The following is a 14,942-nucleotide window of genomic DNA, read 5'->3' as shown; positions in this document are numbered from 1 at the left end:
GTATTGATTCTGTTGTCAATGTTACTGTGTTTGTTAAATAGGCTTTGATTTGTCTGTCAGTTATTCAGTGAATTATTGTACTGTAGATTATCTTTTTAAAATACGATATTGAAGATAGGGTAAATTGAATGACATAATTAAATTATATATTTTAGTAGTAATCAGAGACAGTATTTTATTGCTTTGCTTAAATTTGTTTGATTTTTATAAAAGATCTGTAAACTGAAAATTGCTCTGTTGCAAATATATTGTGGGGAAGTCTTAAGGCAGCTTACTTTTCCCATCAGTGCTGTTCCAATTGTTCTTTTTTGTTGTGCTTGTTGTGGACATTATTCTGAAAATGCTTTTGGATTTAGCTACCTGCAGGTAAACTACTTATGTCTGCTATACTGTTATTTAAAGATGAGGTTATTGTTCATATGAAAAATGAACTATTTATCTACTAATATTTTTTCCTTGGTTGAACCCAAATTGCTTCTTTAATATTAACAGCCAATTGATAACTGCATTTTCATTCTTCTCAATATCTTTACACTAGTACCTTTGGCAGATGCTCCAGCCCTGTTGGTGGCTGCCTGTGATTATTTTGTCTTTTCATTCATTACTCATCTGCCTGAATGTTAACACTGACCTTTATGTAGTTAGTTACAGTATGGTTGTGTATGAAAGTAAAATATAGTATTTAAAGTTAATATTTGGTTTTTGGTACTTTTACTCTTGTTTGCTGGTCTTTGATTTTCGTGCTTTCCATGCTAGCCAAGATTTTTTTACCTGCACTGATCTACACTCTTATGACGACTTGGCAGAACAGACTGAATGATTGAAAGGCATAGCTCCTAGTTGGCCAGAAGTTATGTAATTTGTGCACCCTTCTGGTTGAGGCATCAAGAGAGAGTCCCATATGGCCCACACATTCTGAGATACCACATTCTCCACAGATCGTCACCCTTCAAGATTGGAGGTTACTTTGCAAGAGAGCTTTCTTGTAGAACTGTTTACAAGAAGTCTGATTGTCTCTTGGGGCTCTCAGCAGCTATGATTGGTGTTGCATACTTCTTTATCCACCTTCATCAAGACAAACTCCTCCCAGTCCTTGTGGTGAAAGGCTGTCACTGTACTGAGCCAGATTTTCTGAATGAAGGCAAGGACCAGGACTTCACTCTCGAGACTTCTGTCTGTTAGCTGTAGCCTTGCTAAATTGTTTTTGTTTGTTGCATTGCCTTTCATATTTTGTCCAACCTTTGGAGGGTTTGGAGTTTCTCTTGTTAAAATTGTTACAATAGTTCATTCCTGAATAGGAGGTTACAGGAATTATTGGTCCCCGGCTCATTCTTATGACCAGGGGATAGCCAGAACCTGGGGAAGATTCAGCTTGTCAGTTAATTGTGAAACTACTTTCCCACACTCTTAGTAGTGAGCCTCCAAAGCATGAGAGTGGTGGTTTCAAGAGAAAAAAAAATGTATTTAATTTTGGATATAGATAGGCATTTGTAAGCAACTACTAGCATTATTCTCTGTCTACCTTCAAGATGCATATGTTGCATGATTGATTAACCTTTATGCGGGTAGATATCTGAGGGATATCCATTCTCTTTTAACTTGCAGGCTGTGTATCTGATTTCACACTGGGTTCAGGTTCTCATATGGCTATGTCACCATGATATGGGCCTTCCCCATGGTCAGAATCATGGCTCTTCTGTAATACCCTCTTGTGTGATGATGTCAACACAATCCATTCTTGAATTTCAGCATTTTGTTGTTGCATTTTTCTGAATCCTCTTTTTCTATGTTTTCACCCATTACGTAAAACACCATTCTTTTGTCATTTCTCTTGTATTGATCATGCCCCTATATCTTTAGCTGTTAGGATTACCCATAGAATTCCTGCAGCTTGCTTTGCCTTTGCTGATGGTGACTTCTTGAATTTAAACTACTGGGTGCTGTCATGAAAGTTACATTGTGCAAAGGAGGTTATTTAGTTATGAAGAATGTGAAAATACCTTTAATAGCTTTAGTCTTGAACGTCCTTTTAGAGAGGGATCAATGTATCTTCAGTGGGCACATTTGATTTCCAAGTCTCCTATCAAGTTGATTTATCATTCCACTTTCCTAGTTATGTCTTTACATAAGTAAAATTATAGAAATGTTATTGTGGTTTTCATGACAATAAAGAGAGATAAACTTGATAACATTAATGTAAACCTACAGTATTTGTTGTATTTATATAGGACTTATATAATATCCTTAGCGTTACTTTATTATCGTTAACCAGTCTGGTAATATGCGTTTTAATTTAATTTAGGTCACTACGCTCGTTAATACAAAAGGACCTTCCAAAAAGAAAAAAGGGAGGAGTAAGAGGGCTCATGTCCTGGTCGCAGCAGTTGAAGCGGCTACGGCCAATTTCATTGAACGAGGAGAGGAGATTGCTTATGAAAACCCTGATATTCGAGGTGAAATGCTTGGGGCTGTAGAGGAAGTCAGGAAAACAGGTAAAGTTTTAGCTTTGAAATTGCTGTGAGTCATTTAATCTAACTTATTGTTATAGTTAAATAGTTAATATTCGTGAACTGGCCACTAGTGATACAATTCACAATCCGTGATTGTTTCAAAATGGTGCTATCTTATATGCTGAAGAAGTTCCAAGGCAAGGGGTGTGAATGTTTTTTTTAGTTGTTTACATAAGTATGTTGGATCTAGTGTGGTTACCGTTGGAGGTAAGTAGATTCATGTGGTCTATACTTTTATGTTCAAGTGGTGTCGTACCAAGTAAGTGAGAGATGGGTGGTAGTATTCTTTATAAAAAACGCACAGTGAGTGAATGTATATGCTCTGATAGTTTACAGTCCTTGTGTTATAATTGTGAATAAAAAAAGAGATAAGGATAGAAATATAGCTAAGGCGAACTTTTCTTTAAGGTTTACTGTTCGTTAGTGGTAATTATCATAGAAACTTTTGTTAGGCAATCTTTAAGATGATGGTTAAGACTTTCAAATATTGACAGTATCATGTTTACTTAACATTCATCAACATTTAGGGTATCTGGTAAATGGCTTGTTTATTATATATTATATATGAATATATGATCAGAGCTGGTGTGGAAATAAAAGTCTTGTTTATGTTTTATTCTATTTTATTAGGATGTTTACAAAAAATATATAAACATTTAAGGTATCTGATGAATGGCTCATTTTTTGTGTATAAAAAATGGTGCGATCTGAGCTAACTTGTAAGTAAAAGTGTTTGTTTTGTTCTTTTTAATCTATTTTTATTATTTTTCTCTTTAGTATTGATTCCACATTTAATGCTGCTTGGTGTTGTGTTTTTTCATGTAACAGATGTTAAGTAGTTCTTTACTCCATCTTTTTCAAAGGAGATACCATGTCACGGGCAGCTCGGGAGTTTGCCGAAGATCCTTGCAGCAGTGTCAAACGCGGCAACATGGTGCGTGCAGCTAGAAACCTATTGTCAGCTGTCACCCGATTATTGATATTAGCAGATATGGTGGATGTTCATCGCTTGTTAAAAAGCTTGCAAGTGGTAAGGTTTATTTTTGAGACTGGAATGTCAGATTGCCATATAGAAACAGATTTCATGTTAATTGAAGGCATGCTAGAGAAATTCATAGGATAAGTAAATTAGGTTGATGTTGGATCAAGATAATTAGAAGCTCTTAATGGAAAATTTTAATTAAAAACACCTGAAGTTTTAGCATAAAAATAAATTTTTCATACAAATCCATCAGTTATAATTAGCCGTAGTTGTAGTGTCAGATTGTCAGACACCTAATGTCTGAAGTCTTCAAGATGGAAGAGGAAATTACTAGAAAATAATTAACATAGTGACTGCATATATTCACCTTTGACTCACAGGTACGAAGGAACTTATGATGTCTTGCTTTCATGGGAAATTTATAACAGCCAGGATGAAGTGACTTAGAAGATAGCAATTCATTGTGACTGATGGGTTTATATGAAAAATTTTATGCTGAAAATTTCAGTTGTTTCATACCAAACCCACCACCAATAATTAGCCTGATTCATTATTTAGGTGAGAGGCCAAGAAAGTATGATCCACACCTATAGCAAAGGTTTGCTAGGTCCAGCTGAGCTCTTTGGGAGAGATTAAGTGAGGGACCAATGTCCAAGGTAAACTTGAAGGGTAATTTAAGTAGCAAAGTTCTGACAGTGAGGTAGTAGATTGTATTATGATACTAATTAGGTGCAGAGGTCAACCAACCTTCATAGGAAATGTATAAAGATTAGAACTTGTGGAGATTTCATCTCTTGTGAATGGAGAGAGAATGAACAATTGCAACCCACTTGCACATTGTTTCAGAAGATAAGTAAACGTAGATTAACATCTCTACAAATGTACAATTAGGATGGCCTTAAATGTAATAATGCTCTTTAGGGCACTGGAAAATTAGTGGGCCTGACCTCTTGAACAGACACTTTAATCTGGAGATTGGCTTCCTCTTTTGATACACTTGCAGAAAAAGTTTTGACCTATGTACTTGCAAAGTGTTATCCTCTTCAGAAGCATAGATGGAGGTCTTTTACTAGGCAGGGAAGGATGGACTTTGCATAAGGAGTGTCAGCTGAGTCTTGTCAATGAAATTGGGAGAAGGCATGTTGACTGAAGACCAGCATTTGGAAAAGGTGACTGTTCTTCAAAGACCAGCATTTGGAAAAGGTGACTGTTCTTCAAAACATGTAGCTTGTTACTACATGTAAAAATCAGCCATCATAGGAAATCAGCCTTCGTGGGAAGACAGTAAGAGAATGACTTTCAAACCAGCTCTTAAGCAGTCCAGGTAAAGACAGAGGACTCCATGAAGTTTCTGGGTAATGATTATCCTGTGAGGGAGCCCTTCTATTTAATGTTGGAAGAGATATCCAAGGCCCATTGATAGTAACTTACATTAGTGGAGTTTCAAGTAGTTAAAATAGGGTAATTCTGCATCCCTTGAATTCATACACAAACAGTGTCTGAAGGCACTGATTTGTAGGGGAACACTGGAGCCCTTGAGATAAATGTGGTGATTGGATAGACTAACTAACTGTGGTAGAGCAACAGCTTTAGGGTTTCTTCCTGGCTGGCAAGTTTCAGGGAAGGTGTACTAACATCTACTGGAAGGGAAGTTGTATATAAAGAAGTTCTCACAACTTGAAAGTATAGCATGAAGATGAAGATTTTTTCCTTTTAGCACAAATATTTTGAACATTCATGACTTTATTTTTGAAAGAATGACAGAGAACCCAGAAAACACCCAGCAGTTTCAGCAATTAGATGAACTGCTTCCTGTCTATGTATGGCTGGTCCCTTATTGACTACTATCCAAGAAGAAACACTGTCACAAAGTGTGGAAATGACCATGAAGCAGTTCTGAAACTGTTTGGACGGAAGGAACACTTGACCTCTCATAGTCTTGTCACCACAGGAGAGCTAACAGGCTTTTTCTATGACTGACGGAGGGTGACAATATGAGAAACCACAGTTGAGTGATACTTGGAAGCTGTAACTGCAGGGACATCATTCTGAAACAGCCCTGTGGCATTAGTCTTCAGACTTCTTGATTGGAGGACAAAGCTGATGTTGGTCATCAAAAGGAGTCTCAGAATCGTGTTTGCTGAAAGATACATTAGTACTGTCATGTTGTCAAGTTACGTCTCCAAAATTATTGTCTATGTGGATGGAAGCATGCAGATTTCCTTCAGTTTAGTTGCCAGACCTGGTTTATGCCCGGTTGCAAAAATGGACCCGGTCTGGGCACAGTCCTGTTTTAGTAACCACAGATACCAAGTATCTGGTTGGATATCTCCAGAGCATTATGGCCAGTCAGTCCATCAAGCTGTTGTTGGGGCACATTTTTGGCCGAGGACTTGTAAAGAAGATGCCAGGCCAAAACACAGGGAACAGTACTTGAAATACTTCTCCTCTAGATGAAAAATATATCTCCTCAGAGGGTTAGGAAAGTAAGGAAGTACCCTTTGGGTGTGCAGATATCAGAAGGCTGTCCCTCTTGATGGATCGCTTCACCAACTCCTTAACGTCTTTAATGATGATGATGTAATCGAGAACCGAAGAGGGTTAAACACACTGTAAAAACTTGAAGTAATTTACTGAATCGCTGATTTGTTAAGTAAAGCAGAGATGAGCAGTAGTACTTTGTGTTGAGTACTGACCACATTATGCCCGTACTTCATGAATGGATGTAAAAGAATTGCACTAACACATTAAATAAAGGTGGAAATACAACAAAACAATCCAGTCAAAAAGTTCTTACAGTATTAGCAAAGTTGGAGAGAAATGGCCAAATGCCATTGGTTCACTCTTTCAAATTCCCCTTCTACATTATTAGTGATATAAAAATTGATTATTTGCTTGAACATCAACATTGCCAATCAGAATATTTAGTCCAGTGGCTGCTAGCCTTCCTTACTTATAGCCAAGATTATTTTTCTTAAGAAACAATAAACATTTGATGTATCAGGTATTTTCTTCAACTCATTTATATTTAGATCATAAAAAGACTAGGAGCAACTGTATTAGTATTTATTTTTTACATACACTGATATTATTTCCTCACATACATGAAAATAAGAACCCAACCTAGCAGCAAAGTAGTTGTGTGAATAAAGTTTTGTCTGTGAATTTTGAAGGTTTTCTGGGGGCATGTTGCCATTTTCATATATTAACTGCTAGATCTAAATTTTTTTTTTATTGTTGTGGAAAAACACATAAACAGTAGTTGGATTTGGAAAAAATAACTCGATTATTATAATGGAAAATGTGAAAGCCAGTTGTTTTTGATGTTTAGTTTAACAGGAAATGTTATCATCGGTAGTGGTCACAAGATAATTTCTTGTGTTTCTTGTGTTTCCAATGCTTGCTAAATTTTTGATGAGCAAAAAAAATCTGTGGAAAAAAGGATCTTATATTTTTGAGGCTTGTGATACACAGCATGAGTGCTATGGAAACACCACTAAGAAATTTTTGTCTTAGAATTAGGAAATATTAGTTGATAGAAAATACTATAATAACAACAGGAGTAACTTTGTGATGTGAAGTTTAATTGAAAAATGTTCATTAAAAATAAGGTGTAAGAGTATTTGAAATTAGTTTAAAATTCACCAAGTGGTTTGCAGTAATTCTGCAAAACAGTAGTATTCAAAAGTGTCCCTCTTGTAGTGTTGAAAGGTTGCATATTTGAAGGGGACTGAAATATTTGTATATTTTAATAAGTTGAAGGTCCTCAATAACTTATTGTTATAAATAGCAAGGGACATCTGTATTATACTTCATGTTGTTTTAAAACTTTTTACAGGTTGAAGATGACCTAGAAAAAGTGAAAAATGCATCCAGTCAGTCAGAACTTCTGGACAATTTCCGTCTGTTTGGTAAGAACACTAGTGACTTGATTAATCAGGCAGCTAAGCGTCAGAATGAATTGAAAGATCCTCGACTAAGGGATGACCTGGCTTCAGCACGTGCAGTGCTTAAGAAAAATTCTATGATGCTGTTAACAGCCTCCAAGGTAAGAGAGAAGAGAATGAAAGGATTGCAAAGAACAGTCACATTAAACTGTATTCATAAGCAACACAATACTATATGTATGAAATATTAGTTATTGACAAGCAAATGATAGCTGAAGGTTTTGTTTTACATGTCTAGTTAGGCCTTGTGTATGACGAAGTGAGTAACATTTGTTTATGCTCTACAGTTCATTGTAAAATTTTGTTGGTTATGGATGCAGCTTATATCACTTCTCATTAGTGTTTTAGCTTTAATGCTTTAGTTGTTTTAGATGTTTATATATAAGTCAGCCCTCATCAATGTGTTTCTTTCACTATAACAACCTGATTTCTCTTTATCAATGCATGTGTTTTCTTATTCTAAATACAGTTCAGCTGACTAGAACCATATTTATTTGTGTATCATGGGTCCATTTAAACTTTGTTGCTATGATTACCAAACTTACAGTGGATAAAAAGTCATCAGTTTAATAAAAAAAATATTCACTAGTAGTGTACTTGTCTTAAATGAACAACCACAAGGTAGAGAAAATTCTTTTTTCACTTTCAACCACTTGTTTGTCAGCTGATATCACTGCTCCATATCCCCTGCTACCAAGAATATGCTCAGCTAGTTGTACAGAGCAAACTATGTTGTAGACTATCATAGTATATTTAATTACTGTAGTATTAACAATTTTCATGAAATTGAAATGTTTAGATGAATAAGGTAGTCTAGGGTTGTAACTGTAATTCACTTATGATGTGAGCCCCAGAAATTGTTAAAATTAAGGTCTCTGATATACATGATACACAAGTATATGTGGTATTTGAAGCTTATTTGTAATGGTTCATATGAGCTAAGAAGCAGTCCTATACAAATGCTGCTGTCTACTTAGCATGGTAGTTTGAATAATTTTCTATATTGATATTGTATCATTCATGGTGAATAACCAGTGATTGAGGTGTCCGTAGAGGGAATTTACCATCTCTCACTAATTGGCAGTAATTTTTTTTATTTGTAATGCCTCTCATGAATAGCATTGGCACATATATCTTTGGAAAGGAAGTTTCCTGCACATTTTCCTTGTGGAAGACAGATTTATAGATTTTTTTTATATGAAAATAAAGAATTTTAAGTTTTTTCTGCTAACTTGAATGCATAATTTTTATTGTTTATAATCTTTAAAGATATACAATAAAGTACAGTTATTTAGCTATAAAGTGAGACCAATTACAGCATTCTATGCAGTACAGTACAGTTATTTAGCTTTTAAAGTGAGACGAAATACTGAATTCTGTCATGAAAAATAAATTCACAGCAAGCTATAAAAGAAAATGAGTTCTAAGCTCATAATTGATTATCCAGAATGGAGTATTTTACCAGAGATAAATTTTTGAACCCCCCAGAATATCTTATGGATGTGTAAGAACAGTGATAGTATATTTCATTATCTGAACAGAAATGAAATCTACTGAAATCTACATGTTGCATGTCATATAGGGTACTATAATCAATTGAAATAGATTTTTATTGATCTTGGTATCTTATTAGTATTACCAGTTACTTCCCACTATGGTGGTCGAGAGATAAAATCCCACTCAGATTCATGATAGATTTTTAGTGGCACAAGATCTTTTTGTCTCTGTGAGCTAGGGTCCTGCTGAGTCTTGAGTGGCTTTGCCTTCTTTGCCGAGAAGTTTCATGGGTGTAATGTTTGGGTGGTGTCTAGTTATATGCAAGTTCATTGACTTGCATCTTGTATATGCTTCTCATAGGCAGTTTCTGACACAGTATGCTGTTTCCTGCCATATTCTCTATATATTTTGTTATTTATTTCATGTAGAATAAAATTAAGAATAACAACTAATGATATATCAGATTTAAATATGATTTTTATAAAATAAAAGATGGCATAAGTGAATGGTATACTTTTAAGGTTCAGCTGTATGTAATTTAAATTCACTTGCAAATGACTTGTTTCTGTGGTTACAAGATATGAAGCAATAAGTGCATTACATTTATTTTTTGTTATTTCTACACATCTTCATGTTGTTGATGTGCAGAGAATGTCCAGAGAACAAAAGTATTGTTTGATGCATGAAGAGGGACCATGAAATTTGAAACAGAAGAGGCATCACACAACTCTTCAAGGATGGCATTGGTTTCTGTGTGGTTAACTCATCTTGTGTGACGAAAGAGTTGATCATCTTTGGATTGGATTAGTTTTATGTCTTGCACAAGGAAATGATCAGCATGTTTGAGAAGCATTGCATTGCATTAGGTTCCACGAGCTTCTATCTTTTATGGTTGCTGATCAGTGATTTTGGTCCCCAAATATTAACTGAGGTGACCTTCTGGAGGATGGATACATTGGCACTTTTTCCCATAGAAAAAAAAGGAAAAAGAAAGACTAAATGATATCCATTACTGTCAAGATGCTCTACAACAATTGCTCATCCTTTCATTTTCCAAGACACACCAGATGTAGTTGAATAAGAGAATAGATTTTAGTCCTCTAGCAGGCTTGAAATCTTATCTAAGATGCTTCAAGAGTTAAAACCACACAGCATTACTGATCATGCTAAGGCAAAAAACTTTTATCTCCCTCTCATAAATCTAACGTACATTTTGTACTTGCTGTAAAGTAACCTTGGAAATAACTCTTCCACAGGATGTTTATGAATGTGAATGTAACTGACAGTTAAATGAGAGCATAACTTTCAAGCATGAATGTTCATATATATCACAAGAAAAAGTGATTTACAGTATTGTTGGTAATGACCTAGAATGAGCTTGGGAAGATATTATGCTAAAAGTTGACTATCCTGTTACATTAAAATCAATATACATCCTGTGGAAAATATACTTACAATGTCATCTGTCCTGCTTTGGAGACTATTTTTGTATGGTACATGCTTAAGGCTGATAGTAGGTAGGCACATTTACCACTGACTTCTGCACAGAACAGTGTGCTGTGGTGTGGTCAGTAATTGCATGAGCTTGTACCCCTAGCATCGTATGTGTAAGTTTAAATATTCTTGAGGGGTAAAATTTATTTTCTGGTCATGAAGAATGGCTTTGGAAATCTGCAAAATGAGAAAGTCTTCATTCATTGGAAAGCTTTATCCTTGATTTTTTCAAGCAGTTTTTTTCTTTTGAATAATGCCAAACCACTCCCAACTTTCTACCTCCTGAAAGATGACACATTCATCACACCCAGCTAATTTCTTGATGGATTCGTGTGAAATATTCCTTGTCCCATTTTCACCTGCATATGTTTCTGTGCTGTTATTATACCAGTTAGCAGTTATTAGTTAGGGTCCTTGTTCGATCAGTACCCCCATTTGAAATTAGCAGTTAGGAACCTACAGCTGATCACCTTCATGAATGCTCAGTTAGTATGGATAGCCTTTGGTTGCATTCCATTAGAATAGATGCATTGGTTTTAAGAAATAGTTTTTCTCCATGTGAACACAAGAGGAATTACTATGACCTGCTGCTTCTGTCTTAACAGTTGACTGCACAAACATTCCACAGATGCAGTTAGAAGTTAGAGAGTGTAGGTGCCAGTAAGTTAGAGAGGTGAATTCTTCCATGGGACTCCTCCATATATATATCAGTTACTACCCACTAATAAATTATGATGAATTATACCAGTTAAGAACGAAATATGTAATGGAATGAATTTTATGAAGCGTACGAAATATTAGCTATTCTTTTCATTCTCAGTGATTTTTGGCATTTGCATTGAAAAGTGCACTTACTGTACAGCTTCTCTTAATAATGTGAAGAATGAAGATATGCCTTTTATGTTGTGTTAATCTGTTAGATTGCCAGAACGGAACATTGTTTGAGTGACTTCATCCTTGTTAGTAATTGTTGCTGTATTAACCTTGATGACCTGGCATCTCACATAAAAATCTTTTCCTCTGCATTTATTGCTATTTTTTCATGTCCAAGCTTTGCTTTCCTTGGTCTTTTTACAATCGTCATATTTATATTATTTTCAGCTTGAACGAGATATTTATTACCAATTTATACCATGCATCCTGCAATTTCTGTTGATTAGGTTTCATTTAGGAAATCTTGTTTTTAAGCAATCTGAGATAATTAGTGTTTGTGGTACAGAAAACTGTCATTCCAAGACATTTGAATTGTAATTCTTTCTTTTCTGACTTTAACTACAGAGTTTTGCTGTTTTTAACCTTTTGATGATAATGCATGTGATATAATGAACTTATAAACTTAGTTCTTTTCAAGTCATGGAGTTGCTCTGCTTACCAGTTCTCTTGGTTTTTTATTCGTTAATTCTTCTCAAAGGCATGGAGTTGTTTTGCGTATCAGTTCTCTTTTTTACTTGTTAATCTGTAAGTTACTCTTACCACACTTGAGGGCACATTTGCAGGGTAAATCTTTTGAACACATTCAAGCATTGTTATATCTTTATGATTTCTAGGATTTACAAGACGTTTAATTTTTTCTTTTAATGCTTGTATTGTGTCATAAGCCATTTAAATAATATTGTTTATTCTATTTTGATTCTAGAATTTGACAGTATTCTTGTTTTGCTGTAGAGATATGTAACTTTTATGATTAAGATATCCTTCAATATTTCTCTAAAGCTTTGTAATTGAAATTTCATTGTTTGGTCAAATATTTTCTGAAGAGGACATTGTATTAGAGAAGGGAATGGATTTCAAATAAATCTCGTTCTGGTAACTAGGGTGACATTTCCACTGCATGAAAATGTCTGTTTACGAGTGTTTATAAAAGATAAATTTATTCAAAGCAGAACTGAGAAATCAGAGTGGATTTGAAGGGTGAGGTATCTTTTGGGAAAAGATTCTTAGCACTTTCTGCTTGCTTGCCCATCTTCATTATTAGAGGATAAAAAAGTAGTGCCATCCTTTTTTTTTTTTTTTTTTTGCAAGATTACAAGGTCTTATGTTATGTTGTCTTTCAACCTATGTTTTATAAATCTCGAAATTTACATTTTGCTTATTACCGTCATTAGCCTAGGATACAGTGGTAGTTTTAGAATTTAGGTGACTTTTTTTTTGGCAACTACAGTCACTTGTTTTTGTTTTACATTATATTAAACCAACCTATAAGATATGATGTATTTCAAAGGCTGCAAATATACAGCATATCTTGTAGGTCTACAAAAATTGTTAGACAGCAAGGGGGAATGAATGTTGACTAGAGTGTTGATATTTTCTTTTAACTTTTACCACTCATATCCCCCGTAGGTAGGTAGTGCCATCAGTGCACCTTAAGTGGTGCACTGTAGGCACTACGTAAGGTTCTTTGCACGTCCCTTCAGCCCCTAGCTGCAGCCCCTTTCATTCCTTTTACAGTACCTCTGTTCATATTCTTTCTTCTGTCATACTTTCCACCCTCTCCTAACAAGTGTTTCACAGTGCAAAGGTGAGGTTTTCCTCATGTTAAACCTTTCAAACCTTTTTGCTATTAATTTCCAATCCTGCGCTGATTGAACTCAGGTCCCAGCGCTTGGCCCGTGGCTTAAATTCTGAGCCAGTTGAAGTGTTTTGCTCTGTAAAAGTTTGCAATACCAGGGTTTTATCCCCATTGCTGTATGCCTATCAGTGGAAGAAACTTGACTGCCTGTACTGCCATTGCTTGAGAATACACAGGCATCATATTGACAGTTTTAGGGGCCTTGAGTAGGGGGACTCTGATTCAGTTTAGTTTATACCCATATGGATTGGAGAAGACTCATTGGATGGACTCTCATAAAATTAAAGAGTGTTTAATTCAAAAGAAAATATTGTACAAAAAATTACAAGGAGGGGAGAGAAAATCTGAAGAATGTATTTTCACTATTGACTTTGTGAAGTACATAATATATCTATCGTAGTGCTCAATAAGTAATTTGGATGAAACTTCCCAAGACAAAGTCTCTGGGAACAAAAGGTAAGAGAGGCCTGTGAGCTGGTGAAGAAAGGTAGCGGAGGTATGAGAAGCTTGTAAGATGGTGTAACTGCATGCACACCATGAGTAGTAAAGCTAGATGAAGCTATTCATGCATTCATTTTCAATGTTGGGTTAATACGAGACTACTGCACTTCTGGACTCATGGGCCCTGATTTGACCTTGACTGAGAATTGAAAATTGGAGCTATGTAAAAGTAGTTGAACAGCAAAGTAAGAAAAGGCCAAAGGAATCAGTGAAGAGAAAAGGGTAGAAAGCCGAATTTATAGTATCGTTTACATTATACCTTGCAATGTACAGTGTAAGTGGTACCCCCACTGGGACAAACATGAAGTACAGATACTTGTATTTATAGTAGTAGAGGGAATATGCACTATTCCCTAAGTAGTTTTGTCATTTCCTGTTATATTATTGTTTGTTTTATGACATGAAAATAACAAATTGAGGTGGGTAAATTTCAATAAAAGTTGAGGTCATGTCATCAGTTAAGACATCCTCAATGTATAGCTAATTCATCACCTAGCTCACAATGTCATGCTTCATTCTTTTACCATTTTATATGCATATTGATTGAAATTATTTGTGTTTCATCACAACCCCACCACTCACATTGGCCTTACCTTGTTGGTTTATAAATGTCTCCAGACTTTATAGTTTTTTTTGTGTCTTAAGAGGAAGAAGATCGGCAATAGCATGATGCAGTCTACCAGAATTTCCCAGATTGTTTCCTCACTGCAAGATTACAGTACTAGTATCCAATGTTAATCTTAATAATTTTTTTTATTCATCATATAATTAATCTTTCTTTTCCAGCCTTTTTTACTTTCATTTGGCATATGATAAAAGAGATATAGCATACATTTATGAATTTCCTGACTACTTTGTATACATTGTACTTACTTAACTTGTGTAGATTGTCCATTTCTAAGTTTAATATCTTCTTTGCTTCTTTCCTTGGTAATTTTTGTCCACTACATTCATCTGTTATTAGTGGATTGCTGGCTTTTGTGATGTGACTAACTTTAGTTGTCACACATTTAGTTGTGTATTGCGAGAGTTATGCTTCGTTACAGTTGTTAGTGCTATTTTAGTGTTTTTCAGTGTTTTGTATTTAATACTCTTCTGTAGTTTGATGTAATTTTTGTAAGGTTATGTGCTAGAAATAGCTAACAAGCAATGAATTAGTATTTGCAGTATGTTTTTGCTTCACTAACCTTTGTTGATTTGCTTTCCTGCATGGTGAGCAGTGTAGGTGCTTGTTACTTTTCATTATAATGTTGGGAGTTTTGCATAGTTTTTGGTACCCTTTGCTAATTTGTGCCTTTTGGGTATCCCATCTTGGCATTAGTGATTTTCATTCTCAATAGGTATGAGATTTGTATTTTTGTATTTTATATTTTTTCATGTGTAATATTTTGGTACTGTTTCAACTACTGGAAGTATTTCCCTGGCTGTTGTTAATACTTATA

The 14,942-nt window shown here is 35.1% G+C and overlaps 1 protein-coding gene across 18 annotated transcripts in view; it reads left to right on the top strand.

The window, feature by feature from the left end:
• The window catches only part of alpha-Cat (catenin alpha), a 99,555-nt gene that overhangs the window by 42,757 nt on the left and 41,856 nt on the right, over positions 1-14,942 (top strand). For 10 of the 18 annotated variants that reach the window (XM_067101392.1, XM_067101384.1, XM_067101382.1 and 7 more), the window contains 3 exons: positions 2,303-2,492; positions 3,374-3,540; positions 7,331-7,540. In XM_067101392.1, coding sequence (XP_066957493.1) covers positions 2,303-2,492; positions 3,374-3,540; positions 7,331-7,540 — 567 coding nt within the window. The remainder of the gene's footprint in view (positions 1-2,302; positions 2,493-3,373; positions 3,541-7,330; positions 7,541-14,942) is intronic. The other 8 variants (XM_067101394.1, XM_067101390.1, XM_067101387.1 and 5 more) reach the window with 1 other exon arrangement.

The sequence above is a fragment of the Macrobrachium rosenbergii genome, chromosome 57 (genome assembly GCF_040412425.1).
Source record: "Macrobrachium rosenbergii isolate ZJJX-2024 chromosome 57, ASM4041242v1, whole genome shotgun sequence".
Classification (NCBI taxonomy): domain Eukaryota; kingdom Metazoa; phylum Arthropoda; class Malacostraca; order Decapoda; family Palaemonidae; genus Macrobrachium; species Macrobrachium rosenbergii.
Note: the sequence above shows the minus strand (reverse complement) of the source record. Positions and strands in the feature narration are given on the sequence as shown.